This window comes from Gymnoscopelus microlampas (assembly GCF_963454915.1).
Source record: "Gymnoscopelus microlampas genome assembly, chromosome: 7".
Classification (NCBI taxonomy): domain Eukaryota; kingdom Metazoa; phylum Chordata; class Actinopteri; order Myctophiformes; family Myctophidae; genus Gymnoscopelus; species Gymnoscopelus microlampas.
The window spans coordinates 20,121,257-20,146,356 of NC_139944.1; the positions used below are offsets into that span (position 1 = coordinate 20,121,257).

Below are 25,100 nucleotides of genomic sequence, written 5' to 3' on the forward strand. Positions count from 1 at the left end.
GAGTAAATGTACTTTGTTACTTTACATCACTGAATATGAATGTGTTTTTGATTCAGCACTCACAAGTGAAGTGAACATCTGAAACTGATAACCCCATTACCCCAATAGAATGGCCTTTAATTTGACTAGATTTAATACCAAGTAGGCCTACCAACTAACAATCAAGGCAAAGCATATTTTGAGAGGCAGTGAGTAGGCCCCTGTACAAATTAAAAAGAAACACATGAACTCAGAATCAGAAATTCAATATGTTCCGTTTTCATGAAATGTATATCTGCAACCACAGATAGAAATGTTGCTCATTCTGGGACATTTTGGAAATGTAATATTGGTCTTTGAATCAGCATCAGCAATGACCACTGTTTGATCAAATTTCAAGGATAGAAGGACTAAAAAGGACTTCATTGTAGATTCCCCATCTCATGCATCTATGGCAGTGGTTCTAAAACATTAATGTCAAGGACCTCAATCTGAAAATATTTTTATGCCAGGGACCCCCATACATGATTTGTTGTTTCAAAAACATTTATATATATTTTCTAAATATTTCTCAAGATTTGTTTGAAAACTGCAGATCTACAACCTCACAACACTTTGTGATGCGATGCTCTGTGAGCTTGTAGATCGACTATTTTCAAATAGCTGATAGAGTTTAAGTGTTTAAACTGATTTTGATGCTATAGTAACACATTTGGCTTGGGAACCCCTGGAACCACCCCAAGGACCTGAGGGGACCCCACTATAAGAACCCCTGATCTATGTTCTAATGATAATAATACATTTTTAATTCATTTTAATTAGGGTGAACTATCCCTTTAATCGTAATTATTTAGTAAGGTAAGACGAAAGTAATTTGCCACCATATTAACTAAAGTTGATATTTGTGATTACCACAAAATTGCAGATTCTGTGATGGGGTGTGATCATTTAACAGAATGCACTGTAATTTACATCACTTATAGCATATCAATGAATAGCCTATTAAATGTCAGCCTATTTATTTTGCCCTTCAATAGAAAGTGCAACTTTGTTTGATTTATTTACACTAAATTATTGAAATTAGTGTATTGATCAACATCAAATACAATTTCAATCTTTAGAAATACAGCAATCATTTTTGTCAGCCCACAGACTACACTTTAAACTTTCATTTATTTATTTACGTTTTTGTTATTTTTTTTTTAAAGTCTGACACTGATTTGCTAGGGGAACATAATGTTTCTGTTTTTTGTCTCTATAATTATTGCTTACCGTGATTTTGATTATCCATTTGATAAGAACACGAACAGCAGGAGTTAAGTTTGCGCCGGACCCGTTGAAAGAGATGGCTCTGGTTTGCTTACTTCTCTATGTGGTAAAATGTCCATACACCTGATGCTAGTTGACCTACTTTCTAATGTTACGTAGCATTGAAGCAATACTATGCTGCTTTTTTTCGGGAAAATATGATAACGTTAGTGTGTACTTATTTATTACAGTACGTGATAATGGGGGAACAATGCTCTATCGCTAATAATTCTAGTGGTTTGAGTGCTATTGCTCAGGTGCCAGTGCTCACAGTATAAACATGCAAACATTTTAATTCAAAGCAAAGGCATTCACACATTATACTATAAAGCCTTTGTATTTATTTTAAATCACAGTTATGGATGATATAAACAAAATGTGTACATTCAGAAATGAAAGGATTTTAGAACTTAAAAATATTCCAGATCCAAAATATATTTCAGCCACTTCCAGTTAAAGCAATGTCAACTTAACAGGGTTACAACAAAATACTTGCAGGCATGCACCAGTTCCAACATTCACATTACAATGTACAGGAATCCCACTCTACTGTAACTGGTGTATAGAATCACGTGGTTGCTTGGTTTACTCTCTCATTTGCCAGTCAGTCTATCTTAGACCTTGATATTCAAATCCTTTTGAATCTTCTCTGTAGCCTCAGTAATCAGCTGGCATGCAGTCTTGTGCTTGGGCCAGTGCTTCACCTGGCATTCTCTGAAAAACACAGTGGGACAAAGACTTTAGTCTCATCTACAGATAAATTATGTGGATTTCGGGATGCATACAGAAACAGTGTGGATCCAATGTGGATCTCAGACTTCATATGACCAGCGTGTGTGACATCAGTCATCTGGGACTACAGTTGTCTATGACGTATCTATGATGACGCGTGACACCAAATTTGGGCAAGGTTTCAGCGTGATCACAAACTCTTTGACTTGCATTATAACATTTAAGTTAAATCTTTCAAAAAATATTAAACATGTGAAAACAATTAGGAGGTACTTTGGAGGTACTTCTGGGGCCTACTGTCAGTATGCATGCAAAGTTTGGTGCTGATGGGTTCAGCGGTTTGTGCTCTGAACAGACAGACATACAGACCCCCCAATACACACACGTGCACACGCCTCTTGCAGAGCTATATGATATATATACATACATACATACATACGTACGTACGTACATATATATATATATATATATATATATATATATATATATATTTTATTTTTTTTGTGTTAAGTTTTTTAAACTTAACACAAATTATGCCCTAACCCAATCTTAGATCTTTCATCTTTGTTTCAGCAGGTATTTATAAACATTGAACTCCTACCTGTTACAGTACCATTCCCCCTGGCAGCGAGAGCATCTCTTTGTGGCCTCCTGACCACAGGATCCACACTTGGGTTTGTCTGGTAGTAAACTTTCCATCACATCCAGGTTATATGTCTGGGCCAACCTTGTTAATGGCAGTTATCAAAATAATTAGCTCACAAACACATGCATATGAATATACTGTACATTCTGAACCAGTTAGGGACACGTTTTGAGTATTACCTGTGTGCTTGTTGTCTCAGGTCTTCCTCAGAGGGATTGAATGTTTCTTTGACTTGATATTTAGCGATGGCCTTCCACTTACCACCATTCTCATGCATAATGTGGTTCCACATTTCTGGAATCTATAAGAATAGGTATATACAGGGTGTGTAAGTGATATTTCTGTTCAAATATGTGTTAAATGGGGTCTATATTCTGATAGTAATAATTGTTGTTTGTTCAGTAACAGGGTTCTCCAACTCTTTAGTAAACCGAAAATACATTTTCAGATCAGGATACCAATTTGATCCAATCATGAGAGAGAACTCATACAGGATACAGGATCAGGTGTAATTGGAAGTGATAAAACAAAAACACGAGCAGAAGTCAACGAATTGTCTTTGAGGGGATCATTCTCCTGATTGGATAAGATTGGTACCCTGAACTTAACATGTATTTTCTGTTTATCAAAAAGCTGGAGAGATGGGGAGACCAATGATTACTATCAGAATATAAAGCCTTAACATTTTAACAGAAACATATCCCTCACACTCCATTTAAAGCAGATAATACTGTAATTGGGATAGATTGGGTTCCTGGTGTGTGTTTACCTGTTCCAGAACAAGTTCCTTCTTTGGCGGGGCGGGGTCTGTCATAGCGAGCTGAGCCAGAAAGCGCTGTAGTGTTACCAGGATCGGCAGCTGGTCGACTAAAACCTCTGTTAAGAACCCCCTGAGCTACAGAACATGGATATAAAGCATAGTTTTAGACCAACATTATCATTATCATCATTATGCCCCCTAAGATAGTTTAGTAAAATCCTCAGTGTTAATTTATCCATTTGTAACTCAGAGTGTGTACAAATGTACACTCTCTGAGTTATATTAACACTGAGGATTTCACTGTGTCTCTGCCTGGCGTCATGTCGGAGTGTCCATTTGTTGCAGGGTTGGATTTGCTTTGGAGGATGAGGGTGAATCCATGCTTCTACTTTTGATATCCCACTGCTGGTGCTTCATTTTTATGGCCCGTTTGCCTATATCAGGGGTGGGCAGATTTATTTCCAGAGGGCCATACTGACTTCGATAAAGTGAGTGAAGGGCCACACATTGTGCAATTGAATTGAAACTTGAAACACATAGTGCTGAATTATGTTAAAACTGCATGAATTTGGTAGACATGCCAGACTACTTTACAATAAGGCCCTTGCTTTCACAACAAGAAGTCTACAGCTGCACTGTACTGTATCACTCTGGTGTACTCTGGCGGTACAATGAAAAGATTATTACATAATAACAATCCACGTCAAAGCCGAAACAATTTTTAAATTAGCCTATAAATTTATACAGTATCTTATCTTATCTGATATGCACCACTCCATAGGTCACTGATAAAACACATTGCATTATGTTATAAATATGTTGACTATTTCATCGTTATATCCAAAACATTTGAGTATACAGATGGAGGAATGCAGGTATAGTACTCAAATGGTAAATATAAATTACCATTAATTGGAGTCAAGTTATATAATTCTTTTTGGGGGGGTCATTAGTTTTTTCGGGATTGAGATGAATATGTTGCCCATGTGTGTGCTAGATGTACAATCTTACAACACGTCGTATTGTAAAGTATTGTGAGCTTGTAGATCGTCTATTTTTGCCATTTGCCATTTTTGACAGTAGCCTTGCATTGCCAGACTGATCACGTGGAATCACTCACAAGTTCCTCCACGGTATGAACTTGTGAGTGATCCCACGTGATCAGTCTAGCAATGCCAGGCTGGTACAACAGTACTACAGGGCTTAAGTAGTTCAGCAATTGCCCCCCCTTGTTTTTACAAATGGTCAATGTTTAGCAGGACACTTAACCCCTATCTGCTCCAGACAAGCAGGAGTCTTGCATTTGTTTGCCTCTGCCATCGGTTAATAAGTGTGTGTGTGTGTGTGTGTGTGTGTGTGTGTGTGTGTGTGTGTGTGTGTGTGTGTGTGTGTGTGTGTGTGTGTGTGTGTGTGTGTGTGTGTGTGTGTGTGTGTGTGTGTGTGTGTGTGTATGAATGAATGAATGTGAGGGACACATTGTAAAGCATGTTGAGAGGTCGGAAAAACATCAAAGTGCTATATGAATGTTAGGTAATGAATGTGCCAGGAAGTCTGAGACAAAAACTAATAATAGGAGGAAACACTCTCAGCCAAAACAGACCATGGAAACTTGACCTGTCCTCTAAGGAGTGAAGAGATCTTCATGTTGTGTTTTTGGAGGACAATGGTTGTGCACGGGACATACTTCCTGTACTTCTGTGCATATTATAGTTAATCTTCAGCCAGTGTCTCTAGATTATACTGTCTCTGGTTCAGCAGCTGCAGGGATAGATTGTTTTATTTATCATAACACGTGCACTATACTCAATATCATCGCTGTCCGGTGGAAACCATATGTCCGAAGGCGTTACTTCTAAGGAAATGGAAAAAAAGAACCTGTGTTCTAATGGATCCAATGTAGTTATTATATTGTCACAAGCTCTTCTTATACCTTTCATTGATTCAATATTTATAAAAACCCATAGATATACTTAACCACTTTCACTTTTTTATTTTTTTATTCGCAAATAGAAAAGATTGCAGCTCTATTGCGGAATGCATTGTGCTTGCTCAAGGCACCCATTGTGCTTGCTCAAGGCACCCATATAAATATTTATTTCATCCAAGCCACCCCTAAATGTTTGACAACATTTTTTAACGTTGCCTTGCAGTTCAGGCATATTGGTGTGAGACAGGTAGCAGCAACACTCCAGCTAAAACCATACAATAACAGAACAATCAATATAAAGCCTTGCATTTGGCTATTTTGCTGCTCCTGACTCATCAGACCTCCAATGTCAGTTGCTGAATGGGTGTAACATTATTTGTTCTCTTATGAAAGCTCCATATTACCCTTTCATCTAGCCTCCAATATCTGCTGACAGGTAATGTTAGGAAGAGATATGCCACAAGGAAAACCTGAGAAATATTATCAAAGTATACCGCGGCACCCCTGGACTGGTCTCACGGCACCCACTTTGAGAAACCCTGATCTATGTTATTCACTACATACCTTCAGAATCTGGTTCTTGTTGAAATTGTTGAAGTCATATTTCCTTTGACATTCTTCCCTTAGCAGCAAGTTGAACAGGGCGATCCAGACCTGACCGTCCAGCTTTGTCATCTTCAGATGGTCCTCTGACGGAATCTTCTGCCATCTGTTGTTCATGTACTTTTCTACCTCACCTATAGAGGACGGGCAAATGGGGACGTGGGAGAGAAAAATATATACATTAAATTTTAATTATTAATAGACTATTCTGATGTGAAAATATATTTGAATAAAGTCATGTCGTGTGATACTGTACCTGCACTGTAACGACTCCAAGGGCAACAGCCCATCAGCTGTACCAATACACAAGGTAAATTATGGGTGCACAGCATGCGATTGATCACACTGATACTGTAAAAAAAAAAAAAAAGAAACAGTTACCACCAGCAGCATTGTGATTTTTTAATAATCATATTCTTCTTTCTGTTCTGATTCTGGAGGATAAATTCCATGTTTATTTTGTCATATAGACTTCCAAAACTTGATCTTCGCTTGAGTTTGAAGATATTGACAAACCTGTCAGCATGATCGGTGATATAGCGCAGCACAGACAGGGCCTTGAGGGAGATATCGAACTCCAGTGCAGCACTCTGGACCTTCAACTCCTACACCGGGTTAGAAGAAACTATGATTTTCGGGCCATGCTGAATTGTAAGTGTTCTACTGTAGTGTTTGTAAACACTACTACGTTGTTTGTGAATGTAATTCACAGTGAATTACATCTGATATGTAACAATATGAACCTGTAGTGTGGATGCATCAGCTTGCAGTGCTAGATGATGTCGGTCCTGGGATGGGGCTCCCTCCCTGGAGGTCTTGCTGGCCAGTAGGGTGAGCTTGCGGTGGCAGTAATCCACCAAGTCCAGCACGGCATCATCAGCTGCTTCACATGAATCCTGCACCACACCAATTGGTTTTTAATCTACAAGCTCACAAACCAACTCTGTGGCTTTTTGTTTATTAGTGTCCGCCCTGAGTTTGGGAGGTCTGGGTTAAATCCCTGACGGGTCATACCAAAGACTATCAAATGCCTCCCTGCTTGGCAGTCAGCATCAAGGGTTGGCTTGGGGGATCATACTTTGACATACTAACTAGAGTCATGTCCAGAGGGTGTACTACACCATGGCTGGGGAATGTACTTGTATATCAAGCCGCCTCAACTATAGAAACAGGAGATACAGTAGGCTCCTCCTGACCTATGCGCCACATGGCTTGGGAACATTGGTTCCCACGGCTCCTTACTTACAAGCTCACAATGCGTCGTATTGTGATGCTTTGTGAGCTTTTACATTGGCTATTTTCACTATTTGCCAAGCGAAACAGACATCTTTATTGGAGATATAAACATCTGCGTGATGGTACATGCAGGCACACAATATAGCCTACATTTCGGCTCTTACAACTTATGTAAGAACCAGTGAGAGCTGAGCTCCCATAAGGAGGGGTCTGAGTTCCCATGAAATCATGAGTGGGGGTCACTTAAACATTTACCAACAACCATTATTTGAATCACAAATAAAGCATTTTTCAATATACCTGTTTTCATGAGTATTATGCATGTTAACAAGATAAATATGCTAAAAGAAAAATGTTTTCCAAAACAACTAAACACACCAAAGCTCTGTTTGTTGTGTGTAGTCATCCAATGGGTTGGTTTACTTCATGCTATTGACACTGGCTTTTGGCTTGTTGTTGCAGTCTACTTGGGGAAGTTGGGCTGCACAAACACGCACAGAAAATGCACCCCTAAGGCAATTATTTATTTATCTCCATTCTCCGCCCCTGACGTTGTTTATTTTAAAGACCCCCCGCAAAGCTCACATTACAACTCAAATCCTGTCTACAGTAAATGCACATAGCCCATAAGTACTATGTAGGCATGTATTTATTGCATAAACACTCACCTTATGAAACATGATCGTTTCCAGCAGATTTATGATTGTGGCCTCATGATGAATCTAAGTGGGTAACAGAAAAGCGGATGAGATGGTATCTTTCCATTATGACCTCTGCAAACTGGGTGTCATTTCACATCTACATACAGTAGTCCTGTACTCACCACCATGTAAAGAGGAAACGTGGTCTTGGGATTGAAGTCCTGCAGTTGACAGAGAATAGGGAACACTTTGTGCTTCCACACTTCCACTAGAATCATGTTGTGGACTAGTGTAGGAATCTAGGGAAAGGGAAGTAAATAGATTGACTGTTACCTATTCCATTTTGACAGTCTTAACCCATTTAGACCTGAGGCCTTCTAAAAACGCCTTCTAAATACTGACTTAAGTTTTCAGAAAAACTTCAAATATTTATTAAAATTACAACAAATGTATGTTGCTATATACTGTACATAGCAACAAGAACCCCAAAGTGGTTCCCGTCCTGAAAGGCAAAGTTACAAACAGGGGTTCCCGCTCAAAATGGGTTAAGTCAGTGGTTCTCAAAGTGTAATCCGGGGAAACCCAAGGGTCCTTGAGGGAGTTCCACCTCTTAAGCCCTTATACTTATAAAATAAATAAATAAATGTTCAGAAATTGTGAATATATTGTAGATCTGCTACTTTTGCTAAATTGTTTGAAAAATGTCCCCAATAATGATAACATGCCCAAAACATGGACACATTGTTGCTTAATTTCACAATTATTTAACTGGCTAGAAATGAGCTCAATGGAGAATGACTATTCAGATCATAGGTTTCACTCACTACCTCTGATCTCCCAGTCCCCACCTACAGCACAGTATAATAGTATACTGTACTGTTGTTGTACTATATTTAGGACATAATTCTACAACTTTCTACTGTAGGCAGTTGTATAATTCTGTACTAAATCTAATATAACAACAAAAAATCACACCTGTGTGAAGGTAGCGGCGCCTTTGATATATTTTGTCATAGATATGTGTTTCTAGAGAAACAATATTAAATCTCTGTAAATTTATTTCAAGGCTTCCAGTGGCACTAAATAGTGCCATTGGAAGCGAATCACCAAATGCATTCCAAGGTAAGTGGCAAAAACTGATCTGTCATAGCTGATAGAGTGGGTACCTAAAAAATAAACTTTGTGTGTGCGTGTGTATAAATGTGGTACCAGAAAGATATGTATGTGTTATGAAATAATCTATACAATTTATAAGCCGTACCCAGAGTGTTTATGTTCCGGACTTTTACAGTTTATATAAACCATCTAATTTTGTATTCATGATATAATATTGATGTCATGAATAGTTCCCTTGCCTGACCAATCAGAACGTTGACGGGCCTGACCAATCAGAACGTTGACGGACCTGACCAATCAGAACCTTGGCGAGCCTGACCAATCAGAACGTTGACGGACCTGACCAATCAGAACCTTGGCGAGCCTGACCAATCAGAACGTTGACGCAAAAGCCAGGTATAGAGGGCTAATATCCGCTCTATACCTAAAGGTATAGAGCGGCTAGCGCCGCTAAAAAAACATCTATTCTTATGGGTGTTCCTGCATGGCAGAAAAACCTTTTCAAATGGGGGTCAGTGGCCTAATACATATCAATTTTGGGGTACTTGACAGGAATATATTTGAGAATCATTGGTTTAAGTGCTAAAACAAGTATGCTCATCAACCCAGCAAGGTGGGCCATAAGTTTCATTAGTCACTATAGTTTGCTTAGGTCTAAAGGCCGTCATCATCTACAGCAGTGGTTCTGAAAATGGGATCCAGGGACCCCAGGGGTCCTTAACAGAAAAGAGGCCCCTGACAGAGAAGGGGGTCCATGGCCAAACACATATCAATTTGGGGCATTAAAATGTTTGAGAACCACTAGTCTACAGTATTCCAGGGCTGTGAGTGTAGCATTTACCTTTTTGTGTAACACAAGTAGGTCCTTGACGAAGTCATCATGTGTGGCAGACACGTTCAGAATTGCCTGCATGTTTAGTTTCTCTATATATTCATGCTGTATGAACCATCTGGAAACACAGAATGAACAAAATGACCAAAAACACAAGATAACTAACTTAGCCTATCTGTATTGGCCATAGCAAAACTAGCCACTATAATAATACTAACAAATAACTAATAAACCAGCCACTTCTCTATATCAGTGGTTCTCAACCTTTTCAGGCTGTGACCCCCCCAAAATAATCATTTGAACTGGGGACCCCCACCCTGACAAACACTTGGGAGTTGAGGCATTACATTATATTTGACTCGTTCCACAGATACATATTGTGAAAATAGCAGATCTACAAGCTCACAACGCCTCGCAACAGCATTATGAGCTTGTACATCAACTATTATCAAAAATGTTGCCTTTTTTAGTTAAAAATGTCCTTAAATTGTCACTTCACTGTCGTCTGTGGATCCCCCAAAAATCATTGACCCACAGGTTGAGAACCACTGCTCTATAACACAGCAGGAGGATGCTTGTTTTGTAGCTAACATCTAACTTCTTCCTGTATTTGATTCCTGTTCTTGTATGGTTTGCATATAACATAGTATTTGTGGAGCATTTAATGCTACATAAATACTGTTTCTGTTACTAAAATCACAAACTTGCTATATAACATTAGTGCATCTCGTTTACTGATACTATTTTGCTAACGGTCGGTTATCTTGTCTTCCTCACCTTGGGGAGCCTATTTCCTTGAGGGAGAAAGTTTCCAGACCTCGCACATATCCCTCTGCTTCATCAGGAAAAATGACTGACGTATCCATTCAGGAGATTCAATAAGTTAGCTAAAGTATATCTTATAACAATCAAATAAAGGACATGAAAGCGGGACTCAAGTCGAGATGTTTTGACAATGCTTTTAGCCGGTGCTATGCTTTATTTACCGTGGTTGTCATAGTTACTGTAAACCAAGCGCACATGAGCTACATGCGCACATGCTCTTTGTCGCCAGTGGGGGGCGGTAGAACCCCACATGACGATCACTCACTCAAACACACAGGCCACTTAAGAACACTATTTCAGTCATAATATTGTAATATAAATATCACTTTCATCATTATTACTGTAAGAGCCATAGCATTGTTAAAAGATAAAATAACAAACCATAACTTTACACAAACAATTATACGCTTCATTCACCTTTACACTAAGCAAACTTTATTCTAATTGAAGGCTTCAGGGTCAGGGGTATAGGCGTCTTTGGTTGAGGCAGCTTGATGTCTTATTATTTATAGACAGGCAACTGTGGACAATCGACCATAAGGCTCAAAATCGGGTCACTTTCTAAGTTTCTTGTGGCTCGTTTTGACTACGAAGGCCAAGTAACCCAGAACGTCCCATAACCTCAAACGTTCAAGAACCCATGAAGTTCCAAACCCACAGGTTCCCAGAACTCACAGTTAATACTACCTCCTAAGCGGGGCCCGTATTAGGTTCTGAGAACGTTATCTGAAACCAAGCTGTAGCATATGGAAACAAATTCTGAAGCTGTGAAGTACATTACACTTCATGGCATGGTACGCATAGTTCTTGTAGTCGAAAAGAGCCACACATCACTTCCAGCAAACAATGATGTTTGGGTCATTCTCCAGTCGTTCATCCAGTTCTTTGTAGCTCATTCCTGCAAAAACAAGGCAATGCCAGTCAGATAAGAGTGCTGTTACAATCATACATTTACTTTTGACCAAAGGTTTCTATTTGAGAGACTTTAACTTGTAAGCAAACAAATAAATACAAATAAACAAATTATTTTTAGATATACCATTTTAAATTAATTATATTAAAAGAACATTTAACTCCACCGTATATAATTAGCAAGCAAAAAAGTAAATACACATATACTGATCTTTATTTTATTTATGCACTTAAGCAGGTAACAATGTTGTTCATTTCAACCACCAGCACGACCTTCTAATCTTGCCTGTTTTGCAGCAGATTTCGTCGTAACTATGACAGCCAGTGTACAGACGAGGGGGGCGGCTCCTCTCGTCGCGGATTACCTTCACTGGATACTTCTGCAGCCGTCGAATCAGACACTTCATTAAACCAAACTGTATGAGCCTCCTGAAAGAGTCGACACCCTAAAATTAGATACCACAAGAGTCCTCCTGACCTTATCCTTCAAATGCCATAAACTCTTTTCAGGAACTAGTAGTGACTGACCTCTCATCAACCCTTTGAAGTTGCTGCGAATATCGAGAGCAAAGGTCCCGTACGGTGGTTCCTGGAGTCAGACCACAGTAGAGCTGGAACACGTCTCTCAGACCGGCCCTCTTCTGACCTGACACACAATCAGAAACACAATGACATGGAGAAAAAGGCAATACACTAGTAGGGCGGCAACTATCGACTATTTTTCTTAACCATTTAAAAAAAATCTATAATACATCAACAAATTGACACAAAGACATTAAATTACTGTCATTAACGCCTAAGCTCTACATTACACTGTCCTACAACGGTATCGCAAAAATACAGACATTACCCCACCTTTAAGCTCACGCTGAAGTTTATAATTTGTGAGCTTGTAGAGCTGCTCTTCTTGCCATTTCAGAATGTTTTTGACAATTTTTGCCTTTAACGACATGCCGAAAAGAAGGATGCCAGGTTGAAAGTAAACTTTTGCAGCCCACTGTCTATTTATGCTACTAAATTTATATTAACTTTTTTTAAATAAATATATAATATATATTATTAATTATATATATATAATAATATAATGACATATATAAAAAATAAAATAAAATAATAGATTTATTTTTTTGGGACGAAAACAGAAAAGTCATTATAATGAATTCAAACTCAGTGTATTTACCTTGCTTAGTGACATAGTTAAGACATTCCTCTTGAATGGACTTGTCATCCATGAGGCTTTGGACTTTAGGCGTGGTGCAGTACACATTGGAATACTGGGGGAGGATTAAAAATGCATAAAACAATGATCAAAATGCAACGAAACATAATCTTGATTGACCATACATTAGGTGCAGATTTTCAAACAGAGTAGCAAAAATATACTTTAGGGTCTTGATACATACCTGAAATATTGACACCAGAGTTACAATGCCGTAATACCTATGGGGTAAAAAATAAAATTAATTAAAAATAATAAAGGAAATCTGTTCCTTGGCTTTATTATTTAGGAAATGAATCATTAGTATATTTGTATAGTATAATCAACTCACAGGAGGTTTTGCACAGCTATGCGGACAAGATTCAGTTCTACGTCAGCCTCAGCAGAGATTTTCTGTATATGTCTAAACCCATCGATATAGGCCAGGATCTGCAATTGAATAAATAACATTGTTTATATCAGACGTATATAATCAGTTAGACAAAGGAACCCATTGAGAACTCATTTCAGTTTTTAACCCTTAAAGGAGTAGTTCACCCAAAATGTATTAACATTAATTTAAAACTGCTGCTTGTGTCATGAGAACATCCACACAGAACACGAATAAATAAAGTGATGTAATAAGCTGCTGGAGAAGGAAAAACACCTGCTGAGTGGTGAGATCCCATTGGGATTTGATGAAGTGGTCTTTGCATTGAGTGAAGACAGGCACATCATACTCCTGCACAATTAGGGGGTCCTTGCGCTGCTCGATGAGTTTTAGGTGGATAGTGTTAGATTCGTCTAAAAGACAGACAAAGGGACGTGAGGACTGGTAAAAGATTTTAAAACACTGTCATAGTCACAGAGGCATAAATATTATACAAATACCTATGGGTAAGGTACAAGCTCCCGTTGCATTTAGTTCCTCTAACAGGGTTGACATTATGGGTAGAAGTTTCTGCTTGCTCTCCTCGTTGGATATGAAGCCACTCTCCAGCTGCATTGTAGAGAAAACAGGCAGACTTGGGTCCCCAAAATGTGCATACAAATAATTTTAACCTCTTTAACCCCATTTTATACTTAGACTATTCAAAAATAGCCAATTTACAAGCTCACAACGCCATTGCAATGTGAGCTTGTAGATGGGCTATTCATTTTATTTATCTTTTGACAAATCTTGACAAACCGAGAGCCACTGCTCAAAACGATATAAATATTGCAATGATAACAAACGTTGTGATGGTGTGATCATGGCCACATCTCTACACTAGGTGGTACTCTCCAGCCTCCAGTACCTCCAGTGTTGTGAGGTACCCTGACAGCTTCTTGACGATGGGTTCCAGGGCACAGGTCTTGGTTTGTGCATCGCACACAAGGCCGAGGTTGAAGAGGAGAGCATTACGACTGTACTTCTTGTGCTCAATGCACACCGGGCAGCCGATGAGTTTCTTCCCCATGGCAGTTCTACAACAGTCAGAGAATATGTGACTGTAAGACTTATTACACTACGATCAGCTAAAAAAACTATTCATGTAATGCAGTGTATCAAATGGAAAACACCCTCTCAGTGCCCAGTACATACACAGTGATGAGTTTGTTCTGCAGCTCTGGCTTGGTGATAATGTAAACTTGCACTGTGTCAAACAGCTCCCGTGAAATGTACTCTTCTGGGACCTGTTGAGCAAGGACAGTTCAGACAGGGTGATGACACAATCTATCAAAACAGTCTGTATCCCAAAAAGCAATTTTTGCATATTACTGAATATTATTGTTTGTCTTTAAATGTCTCGATGAATTGAATACACAGAACCTTAATGGAAACAAGGCCCAGGCTTATTTTCGCATTCTTTTGTATAAATCTGTGCCATCGTGCCTTTTTTTGCAAACTGTTATAAAGTATTCAATCAAATGCGTTCATGTTGGACTTACCTGATAGGTAATTTTGGGGCCTAAAGTAGGGTGGAACTCACTGAAGAATATACACTCAATTCTGCTGCTCATGGCCATTGTGACTCTTTGGACAAGATAGCTTCCCTATTTTAACATGTTTTCAGCCATTTTAGCTATTTTGAGAACAATGCCATTTCTGTATGCATCATCACAGCAAGAAAGCTCCACCACCTATGCATGTAATTTAGTGAAATCCCTTCTTGTCACTCTTAAAAACAACACCTCAGACCTGTCATTATAAATCACTGATATATCGTCTATCATCCACACGAGCTAACAGCGGCTAGCTTGAACTGAATGAAATCTAGGCAAGGAACAACGTTAGCGGCTAACAGCAAATAGGACTCATCATGTGACTAACGCCATGAGGAGCTTCTCTGCTGTGGAGTTCAAAGAACTGCGTCTCATTTACATGTCACCTCATCATCATGAACCAAAACAACAACAACAACAGCCCTGACACCGGCTCACCGTGACTTATTTACTGAAGTCCTACAGCGCATGCGTTCCGGTGTTGCCATGTCCGCTCATTATTAGCTACTTTGGGCTTGTTTTTCTTGCTTGGCTTATTTTCCTTCAAAACTGCCCCTGTAAAAAGTCAAAGCCTACCCCCCACTAAAGCGTTGTCCTAAATGTTGTTTAAACCAGTGGTTCTCAAACATTTTCATGTCAAGGACCCCCCAAATGAATATATATTTGTAGACCCAACCTTCTGAAAAATATTTAGTGCCAGAGACCCCCATACAATATTTTGTGGATTTGAAAATATTGCTACATTTTTCCAAGATTTGTCTTTGAAAATAGCAGATCTACAAGCGTTGTTGTAGATCGGCTATTTTCAAATAGCCCAATGTTCGAGAGTGGTCGCTTCTTTTGGGCTCGTCTTTGTAGACCTGGTTGCTTATTTTTGTCGCACAATCTGGCAACATTGGTGCGTAAATGTTGTTATGCTGCTGCGCATGTGGGAACGTTTCGATTCACATGAACTGAATGACCTGACTTGGTTGTTTGGGATCAATTCACTTTTTGCAGATCCGAGCTAAAACGGATACGGAAACGCTCTGTGTGCGTGCATGGATGCCATTGTACAAATTACCGGATACCGTAGTCTGGCTCTAAAGCGGAACTGAGTATAGCAGTGAAAAGCCTGATGACGCCAAAGGTTAGACTGTTTTGAGTCGACTCGTGGTGGCTATTGATTCACCACGTAACATCAGAGTCAGTCAACTTTATTTAGATTAGTGAGCACGGAAATAAAATTCTCGGGATCAATGTCGGTCAGATACGTAGCAGCAGTGCTTTGTGGACTTGGTTGTGGTGTTTTGTGACACACTGTGACAGTACAGTTCACATACTGTAGCATCTTCTGATGCTCAACACAACACGTGTGATCATGTGGAGAAGACCTCTGACTGTGTTGCGTAAACACCACGGCTTTCTAAAAGGCAGCTGTGACGGAGTAAAGGTATGCTCTATCTAATGGGATTCTTGCTTTTAGCCTTTTCTTGTTGAGTCAGACATAGTTGAGCAGTCAGTGGTTCTCAAACGTTTTAATTTCAAGGACGCCCCAGACTCGTTTGGTATACATTAGAGGCCATGGACCCCCTAGCCTTGGATCAAGACTGTCTATCATAGATGCATTTTATGGATTTTGACATTTTTATATCTAATCTTGGGCTGCACCCCCCCCCCCTCACCAGTAAAGCCGGTACTTCTCCGTACATATACAATAAATATATATAAGGTGCTTACCCGGTTGCCCCAAATGTTAACTCGCGTTTCGGAGTCTTTGTACAATGTATTAGTCCGCATTTTTCAATAAAGAAGTGTTTTAATCCCATCTGTGTCCGAACGCCATTTTTTCCGCCTCGTTTACTTCCTGTTTATAGTGTAATAATTCCGGCCTTCACCGGATGCGCCCCGTCACTACCGCCCATTAAGGAATACAGGGAACTTCCGACAGAATCAGACACAGACGGGATTAAAACACTTCTTTATTGAAAGATATGGACTAATACATTTCACAAAGACTCCGAAGGGCGAGTTAACATTTGTGGCAACCGGGTAAGCACCTTATATATTTTATTTTATACATGTACGGAGAAGTACGGGCTTTACTGGTGAATGTGCAGGACGCACCGGTAGGTGCTAGCCAAGACTATCGTAGATACGAAAGTAAAAGTCAGACTATCAAATACATGATGTCTTGATCCAAGCCAAGGCTATGGACCCCCATAACTCTGAGAGGGTCCACCACACTCAGAGTCTCTGAGTGTAGTTATAGACTCTGTGTCCATTTGGTTCCTAAACTATCAATAATTTCACTGGGGTGGGGACGCCCTTGAATCCCTTCAATGACCCCTGGGTCACCCCATTTCAAGGACTAAGTTGTCTAGATTTGAAGAATAATGTTTTTAAGTTACTTAATGTACTTAACTGGTGGATTTGCGATCTGTCGGATCAACTCAGCCAAGATATATCATTTGTCATATATCGCTTCTTATGGCAAAGTACTGTATATCAATATATGATTGTAAAAAAAAATCTGTTCTACTGCTTATGGTTCTCTTTAGGGAATGTGTGGTCCCCAGGTAGCATACAGTGTCCCAGCCTTACCCACAGCCAGCATCACGGCACTGCAAGCCATCGCCTTATGGGAGAGGTGCTTTGAGGACAGAGGCATATCTGAGCCGGGATGCTCCAGCCAGTACATTATTGCACACCTGCTTGGGGCTAAAACTGTGAGTAAACAAAGCTGTCGAGAGCACCATATAGGGCTCTCGACAGCCCTTTTTGTCTGCCAAAAATACAATTAAATTGTCAATCGCAATGATTTGTGTGACAATGAATTTCATGATCTGACTGTTCTAGCTGTTCTATTATTTGCCTTTACCCACTTAGTTATTACATATGCATTACTGATGATCATTTATCCAAAATGTCATTGTGCATTGTGCAGATATTTGGTCAAACATAGAGATATTTTTGTCCATATCGCCCAGCCCTACACCATATTATTAAGAAATGTGTCAACAATGCCTCTACTTTTCAAAGTATCCCTTCCACTTGCATGGGTCATTTGTTTCCTCAGATAGAAAGCCTTGAAAGGGAAAAGCTGACCGCGTGTCTTAGCCGTGACAAAACAGAGAAGATGTGGGAGCTGTGTACTCAACGTCTTTCCAGGTATGGAACACCACCACTCGTGTGAAGTTAACATATTTATATCCGTTGGTAATCAATCAGCCTGATCACGGTCAGGATGTCATGCGTTTACTTTTTAGAATGCCAGTGCAATATGTCATTGAAGAGTGGGACTTCAGAGATCTAACATTGAAGATGAGACCTCCAGTTTTCATACCAAGACCTGAAACAGAGGTTAGAGGGGGGAATAGACACATACATGTAATGTTAATCTTTAACTGGGAGTATGTTTTATTGTTTATTAAAATAAGTGTTAAATAGCTCTATATTCTAATAGTAATCATTGCTCTCTAGAGTGTTCAGTAGCAGGGGTCCCACTGTCTCTCCAGCTCTTTAGTAAACAGAAAATAATATTATCCAATCAGGAGAGAGAACTCATACAAGACACAGGATAAACAAGTGAAAGTGATGTAGCAAAGAAATGACTAGACAAAATTTAAACACTATTAAATCAAAGCTAATAAATGTTGTAAAAAATGTTTCTCCTGATTTCAGGTTTCAACCTGAAATGTATTTTCTGTTTACGTTATACTGTAGCTGCCACTGCCAGTCTCTCCAGTTGAGAGACTGGGGATCCCCTGTTACTGAACACACATTGTTTACAGATACATATGACTTACACCACCTTTTAATAACCTAATCTAGTTTAATTACAGTGAGCAGTGAGCACATGTTTGTTTTGGGGGTGCTTCATGCAGGATTTGGTAGGGATCATGCTAGCAGACATGCAGGTGAAGCAGGGTGCTGGAGTTTACATGGAGGGTCAATATACATGTTTGGAAGTGGGCTGTGGATCTGGTGCCATCTCCCTGAGTCTGCTGAAGAACCTTCCACAGGTCAGCTTGTACTGTAAATATAAACATCAGTTTTTGGTATTTACAGGTACTTATCTGTTCTCCAGTAGTACACTGAAATACAAGAGAACTGTGCACTTTTGTAAAGTGGACCCAGGTGAGAACTGGGCAGTATCCTTAATTATAAGTTTATCTTTGACTGGGTGACTAGACTGTTGTACAACAAATGCTAGCAATTGACCTCATTGTTCATGAGTGATTAAGAATGGGTTTTAGGATGTAAAACAGCGAATGGGCCCAGTTCTCCCACAAATAGTGCCCATTTTCCCCTCAAAACACAGGAACAGTTCCTTCAAGTGCCCAATGCTCCCCAATACGGGCCCAGTTGGCCAGTTATCTCAAGTGCCCAGTTCTAAGGTTACCATACACAGTATCGATTACAGATGCCTGCCAAACAGCAACACAGCTGTGTTTGTCTGACTCTGTTTTAGCTCAAAATAATTGCCTTGGACCAGAGCCAGGATGCAGTGGAATTAACCAGGGAGAATGCACTGAGGTAATCATAACATGAGAAAAGGTTGATTGTTGACTGCATTATTCATTTACTCTTATTAAGTCATTATCGATGGTGTTCTGCAGGTTAGGGCTTCAAGACAGATTACAAGTCCATCATGTGGACATATTAAAAGGTAAGGTGAACACAGTGTTAATGTATTGGGAGACGTTTATTCTTTAACCACTTTCAATCTGGCGTCACAATTTTTTAGTCATGTCATGGTGAAACCTTTCGAAAATAGAGAAGAATAGGCTATTTTCGGTGTGCGACACCATTGTATACAATGAAGTATAAAATAGGGCCTAACTGTTTCATTAATAGTTTCACAAGCGTAACTACCAAGAGTTTGTGATTCATAGATGGCGATGCGGTTGTGAGCCTCTGCGGCCCAGTCTCAATGCTGGTCAGCAACCCTCCGTACCTGTTTTCAGAGGATATGACATCATTGCAACCCGAGATCCTCAGGTGAAAGGCTGTCCAATAAATACATGTCGATCTACTACTGTAGAGATTTTATTTAAGTTGTTGACAGTGTTCTGCATCACTATGGCAATAGCTGAAGTAAAAAAAATATTTTCCGTAACCAAACCGAACCCAGAAAAACGCTAATTGCTCAGTGCTAGTTTTCCTCCACATGGGGAATAGTTTATTTCTTGGGACTTAGTCAAACCTCTAAAAAAACAACATTTCCTCTTTTGAGATTGCCTTTCTGTGAGATTGAACGTGCAAACCCTGCCGTCACGCAGATTTGAGGACCATGCTGCACTCGACGGAGGCCACGATGGCCTGAAAGTGATCACACAGATTCTCACTCTGGCTCCGAAGATTTTAATAAACCAAGGGTAATGGACTGCACCACCTCCCTCCCCCCGTTTAATTCCTAAAAGCTGCCGCTTGTCACAAGAAAGGCATTTGCTGAAAACACAAGTATCATGTTTCCTTCTTAAATGAGTAAAGCTTTTAAAAGCACTTCCAGTTATAATAATTCTGGGCATGTGCTACTAATTCCATTTAAAGGGACTCTTGTTCAAGTGTTGATTGAGTTAAATGTGAATGTTTTTCATTTGCTGACACAGCCCTGTCTACCTGGAAGTTGATCCACGCCACCCCCCACTCATCCAGCGCTGGGTGGAGGACCATGTAGAAGGTCTACAATATGTAGACACACGACACGACATCACTGACAGGTTGTTATGAAGAAAATGTCATGTTTGTCTTTGCTGCCCAATCGGTTAAAAACCTTTAAACCTAATTTCCTTTTTTTTTTGCCTTTTTTCATTTGTTGACCTAGTATCATTTCACGTGTTTATTTATTTACTCTTATGCCTAATTTATACTTGGTTGCGAATCATGTTGCTCACTGAAAATAGAAATACAAGCTCACAACGTGTTGGATTGCAAGTCATTGTGAGCTTGTAGATCAGCTATTTTGGTGCGCAACACTGTCGTTATCATACAGTGTGATGCCATGCAACTCAATTTAATGTCTTTTTGCTTTATTTCAAGCTGGAGTGTGATTGATGATGAATCTGAATGTGCTCTTCTCTCCCTGTCTTTAGGCCACGATTCTGCATCCTTCAGAAAGCAAAGTGAAATGCATGATCTAGATTGAGAAACATCGAGATATGGATTGGGTTTCACAGCCTTCAGGCCAGGTGGTCACAACCTCAGTTCCCCCTCGAAGCAAGCTGCTGAACACGCGCTCGCCCCCCAAAACACTATTCAAAATGTCCTATTCACAAAAGCTTACATCGTATTCATGTTGTGTTGGGATTTTAAAGAGGCAACATACTGTGACAATGTCAATTGTATAGCAGCGAGAGACGGCAAAAAACCAAAAAGGTCCGCATAGGGCTGAAGGTAATTACTGAAGCCTTTTCTTAGAAGCCACCCTCTCAGAATCTCACCCTCCCGGAAAGCATGCAGTAGTTCTACGAATCCACTGATGAATGGCCCTCCCCTTCGCTGAGTCAGACGTAAGCCGCACACATTGTTAAGCTAGAAAACGAACTGAATGAACTTTGCTTACTCAGAAAAAAGAAAACTACCCCTCACATACTGTACTTCCATCTCAGAGGAGGACACAAAGACTTTGTGTCCTATGTTAATTTGAATGATTCAAAACAAGTGTCACAAGAAAAGTGGTTATAGAGTTTTAATCCAGTGGGTAATAATGGGATTTCAACCACTACAACACAAAATGATGTGAAAAGACGTCTACATTCAATTATTTTTCATAGAAAAAATGTACATACTTGCTTATTTAGGTAGAAAAAAAGTAAAATGTTTACTGTGATAAAAAACAAAATGTCTCACTGAAAACAAGTAATTGCTCAGGAACATTACAATTTCCACGTGTTGTAGAATAATACATTACAGTACCGAGCATTGTTTGTGATTAATCTCTTGCCGGGTTGTGCGACAACCCTGCCTTTGACAAATCAAGTCTTTGAAACCTTACACAGGCACCCCATGACGCATTTAACCAAAAAACACGGTCATGAGTACAGTCAGTGTGGCTTTGCCCGACTGGCCTCTCACTGCCGTTACAGCGATTGTGTGGGCAGTTTAACAGTTTTTTCCTTGGAAGTCGTTTGAAATGTCCCAGGAAGGATCAGTCATACTTTGAAGGGATAGCCTTGTAAGTAGCGCAGCAGAGGCCTAGGGAGTGGCAGCTCGTCGGGACTATCAGAATGCTTGTTTATGGTGACGCGTGTGAGGTGCTGTAGAGAAGGAAAGGCCTGCGTCTTGTACACGCCCTTCTTGAGTTTTAACACCACCGAGGTGTCTTGGATTGTCTGCTGGGAGGGCTTGGAAGGCTTCTCCTCCGCTTTCCGCTCCTCCACTCTCCTCCCTGGTCCCATGTAGTGCTGCACCAGGCTGGGCACATCTGGGAAAGACATAAGGCTCGGTCGGGCCGGGGAACTAGAGTCCAGTAAAAACTGGGCCCCGCTGTATTGGATCCGTATGCTGGTGGGACCCCGTACAGTCCTTACAGAGAGGGTCAGCATATACTGAGGGTGGCTACTGTCCCGTACCAAGAAAGACCCTTCTGAGGCCTCCTGTAGAGCAGCATGGGCCTGGGCTGCTGTCACTGCTCCCCAGTACCATCCTGTACACACAAGATATAATGTATTTTAATACTTTACTCTGATCAACGCAATCATGCTCTTTAAATAACACATTGATTACATATATTGTAGTCTACTACACAGTGTAAAGTTAACAGTTGGGTCAAGAACTGTTATGGGCCATCAAATCTGGAGTGTTCATTTAGCTATGTAATAGTATTATAATTTAAAGTAATAATTAATTCACAAATAATACTTTTTACACAATCAGAGGTAAATTAACACTCCGGATTTGGTACAAAAATAAAAATAAAACTTTTTAAGAAAAAAAAATCCAGATTTTGAATTAATATTATTATTTTAACAATATGCTTATAGGATTTGTCAACTATCCAGCTAAACTGTCAGGCAGAAAAAGCAATTGAGTACTGTACCTGAGTTTTCTAGATAGCAGAAATTGCTGGCAATTGCTCGCAGGTCCTTTGTGGGGTCCCAGACTGGAGTCTGGCTGCTTTGGAGACAGTGTTGTGCAGAGCCGGTGCCGGTTCGCCTCTCAGCAGATGGACCAGTGGGCAGAAGAGATCTGGGACTGGATGGAAACACAGTTTGATGAGGATCAGTGGAAGAGACATGACGCCACCTTTGACTATATGTACCAGTGGTTCTCAAACTTTTTAATTTCAAGGACCAACTCTTGAGTATTCAAATGAAACCAAATGGACCCGTTAACAGACCTGTAAGTGTAATAACGGTCCATTTGGAACCCCCTGACCCACTTTAAGAACCACTGATCATTATGGATTTGATGAATGTTATTTTTTCAAGTGATACAATTTGTCATGTGTTTATTTTACATGGTCATTATCATCAAACACCCACAGAGAGGCTCAATAAAAGTAGGATATCAGAGAGGTATGACACTTAAATACATTGGATATTTGTAAAAAAAAAAAAAAAAAAAAAAAGCTGATCTACAAGCTCACATGCTACCCTCTGTGAGCTTGTAGATCTATAGTTTTTATTTTAAACTTGAAGAAAATTTGAAAACATTTTAACAACACAAAATCTTGTAGGGGTACAACCGGGTCGGTTCAATAGTCCGGATTTTGCTCAACAATCTAAAACGGGTTTGTATTAAGAAATTCGCATTTCATGTAGCCTACTAATCAACTATAATTCATGGCTCTTTGTTTTATTTCTCAGCATAGCCTAGTCTAAACATATTTCAACGGATCTGGGTCGAGGCTCTTCATCCCAGCAAACATTTACTATTGGGCATGCAGCAATACAAATGACTGACGTCAATAGATATTTTATTAGATAATAGATTATGTTTTAAACGATTTGATCCTTAAGAGACTAGACGGGACACAATGTCAACTTACCCTTGAACACAAAGAATCATGGTGTCTTGAATCCGGAATCCGACTATAATATCCGATTACTTCTTCCACACAAAAATACACATTCGCGACAAAAAGGAAAAGACTGAGGAAAAATAATTCCCCACTATTATATTTTTTTTTTTTAGCCTAAAACGACACAAAGACAAAGAGTGTCGTGAGTCGTGCGTATCCAGACTCCAGTTGTAGTAGGCAAGTTTCTTACTGAATTTCCTACAGATATAGCAATAAATGTATTAAACAAATACAGTATAAATAAAATTAAAAAAAGAAGAGTAGCAGAGTGGGAGTGTGTTGTCTCCTCTTCAAGAATTACATCCAAATGTGTGAAGGACAGAGTGTATGTAGGCTTGGCTTTTAAAAAATCACCAATTCCTAGAATTCTATTCTGAGAACTCTTCAGTTACACCAGCGGCTCTGACGTCACTGGAGGAGCCGCACTGACTGACTCATGTTGAACCGTTGTGGTTGTAGTCTGTCTTTATTAACCAACAGACACAACACACAGTGGGGGAACTCTAAAGCTTTAATCTATGAAATACAAATGAGTCAATACAGTCTAGTGGTTTTCATTCAGACTGTATGACATACACTGCGTGTCGTCGTGTTTTGCTCCAGTCTAGTCTCTGCGTCTTACTCGGTGTTGCCAGGTTTGGCGTGAGAAACAAGCAACCAGGTCTATGAAAACAGGCCCAAAAGAAGCTTTGATTGATTGAATACTTTATTAGAAGTTTGCAAAAAAAAAGCACATGAAAGTACAGGGGGTTGTCCTTGACATGAAAATGCTTTAAACAACATAGGAAACAAGCCCAAATAGGCAACTACTACACTTATAGAAACAAGCCAGTATTTAAAAGCAACTTTACAGGAAAACAAGCCCAAGCCCGCTTATAATAAGCAGACATGGCAACACTGGCCTTGCTCCCATGCTTCCAGTGAAGCGGCGCTAGCCTCCCAGGAACACCGCGGTACCTTCCTCTTATCCACTTTCCAAGAACCGCCCCGCCCACCGTGCGCTGGCCTTGCCTACATTCTGAGAATCCACCGCCTCGCCATTAAGATAATAGGAATGCACACTCACAGGCCTATTTCCACTAATATAGGTTTCTCCCTTGGGTGGAAAAATACAAGATTTCTTGGATATGTTTTTTCTTGTACTAATTAAATTGGACAAATAAGGCAAATAGGCAGTTGTTATAAAACAGGGGGGGGGGGGGGGGGTTACATTTCCTGAGAGGTAAAAGGATACAACATTTCTTTAAAAAAAAACTGCAGATCTACAAACTCACAACCTACGTCAGCTATTTCCAGTAAGTTCGTTTCTCTCTTGGATGGAAACATTTCTTGGATATGATTTTTCTTGTACTAATTAACAACAAATGGGCAGCTGTTATATAAAACTAGGGG

General features: G+C 39.8%; 4 protein-coding genes across 5 annotated transcripts; 1 reads left to right on the plus strand and 3 right to left on the minus strand.

Annotated features, from left to right (window-relative positions):
• Positions 1-1,827: 1,827 nt before the first annotated feature.
• Positions 1,828-10,646, minus strand: zmynd10 (zinc finger, MYND-type containing 10; the record flags this gene model as incomplete). The annotated part of the gene is made up of 12 exons (XM_084062254.1): positions 1,828-2,001; positions 2,621-2,746; positions 2,845-2,966; positions 3,435-3,560; positions 5,917-6,089; positions 6,212-6,306; positions 6,472-6,560; positions 6,699-6,851; positions 7,860-7,913; positions 8,015-8,131; positions 9,790-9,898; positions 10,558-10,646. 12 exons carry the CDS (start codon positions 10,644-10,646, stop codon positions 1,902-1,904), a joined length of 1,353 nt encoding a protein of 450 aa, XP_083918380.1. The 3' UTR covers positions 1,828-1,901.
• A 79-nt stretch (positions 10,647-10,725) lies between these two features.
• On the minus strand, positions 10,726-15,152 carry nprl2 (NPR2 like, GATOR1 complex subunit). The gene is made up of 11 exons (XM_084063612.1): positions 14,648-15,152; positions 14,301-14,392; positions 14,014-14,182; positions 13,607-13,715; positions 13,383-13,519; positions 13,068-13,165; positions 12,921-12,957; positions 12,698-12,791; positions 12,046-12,163; positions 11,804-11,946; positions 10,726-11,503 (listed from the first exon to the last, which is right to left on the minus strand). The coding sequence occupies exons 1-11, from the start codon at positions 14,723-14,725 to the stop codon at positions 11,436-11,438; spliced, it is 1,143 nt and encodes a 380-aa protein (XP_083919738.1). The 5' UTR covers positions 14,726-15,152; the 3' UTR covers positions 10,726-11,435.
• Positions 15,153-15,833: 681 nt separating this feature from the next.
• On the plus strand, positions 15,834-20,914 carry hemk1 (HemK methyltransferase family member 1). Of its 2 annotated transcripts, XM_084062547.1 has the most exons (11): positions 15,834-16,133; positions 17,242-17,409; positions 17,760-17,851; positions 17,950-18,043; positions 18,568-18,705; positions 19,155-19,219; positions 19,303-19,352; positions 19,579-19,684; positions 19,966-20,061; positions 20,296-20,406; positions 20,779-20,914. In XM_084062547.1, exons 1-11 carry the CDS (start codon positions 16,038-16,040, stop codon positions 20,810-20,812), a joined length of 1,050 nt encoding a protein of 349 aa, XP_083918673.1. In that variant the 5' UTR covers positions 15,834-16,037; the 3' UTR covers positions 20,813-20,914. The 2 variants fall into 2 exon arrangements, with proteins under 2 accessions (XP_083918673.1, XP_083918674.1); XM_084062548.1 differs by lacking the exon at positions 18,568-18,705.
• A 923-nt stretch (positions 20,915-21,837) lies between these two features.
• On the minus strand, positions 21,838-24,094 carry cisha (cytokine inducible SH2-containing protein a; the record flags this gene model as incomplete). Its single annotated transcript, XM_084062550.1, has 3 exons — positions 23,676-24,094; positions 22,725-22,879; positions 21,838-22,331 (listed from the first exon to the last, which is right to left on the minus strand). Exons 1-3 carry the CDS (start codon positions 23,693-23,695, stop codon positions 21,838-21,840), a joined length of 669 nt encoding a protein of 222 aa, XP_083918676.1. The 5' UTR covers positions 23,696-24,094.
• Positions 24,095-25,100: the final 1,006 nt, after the last annotated feature.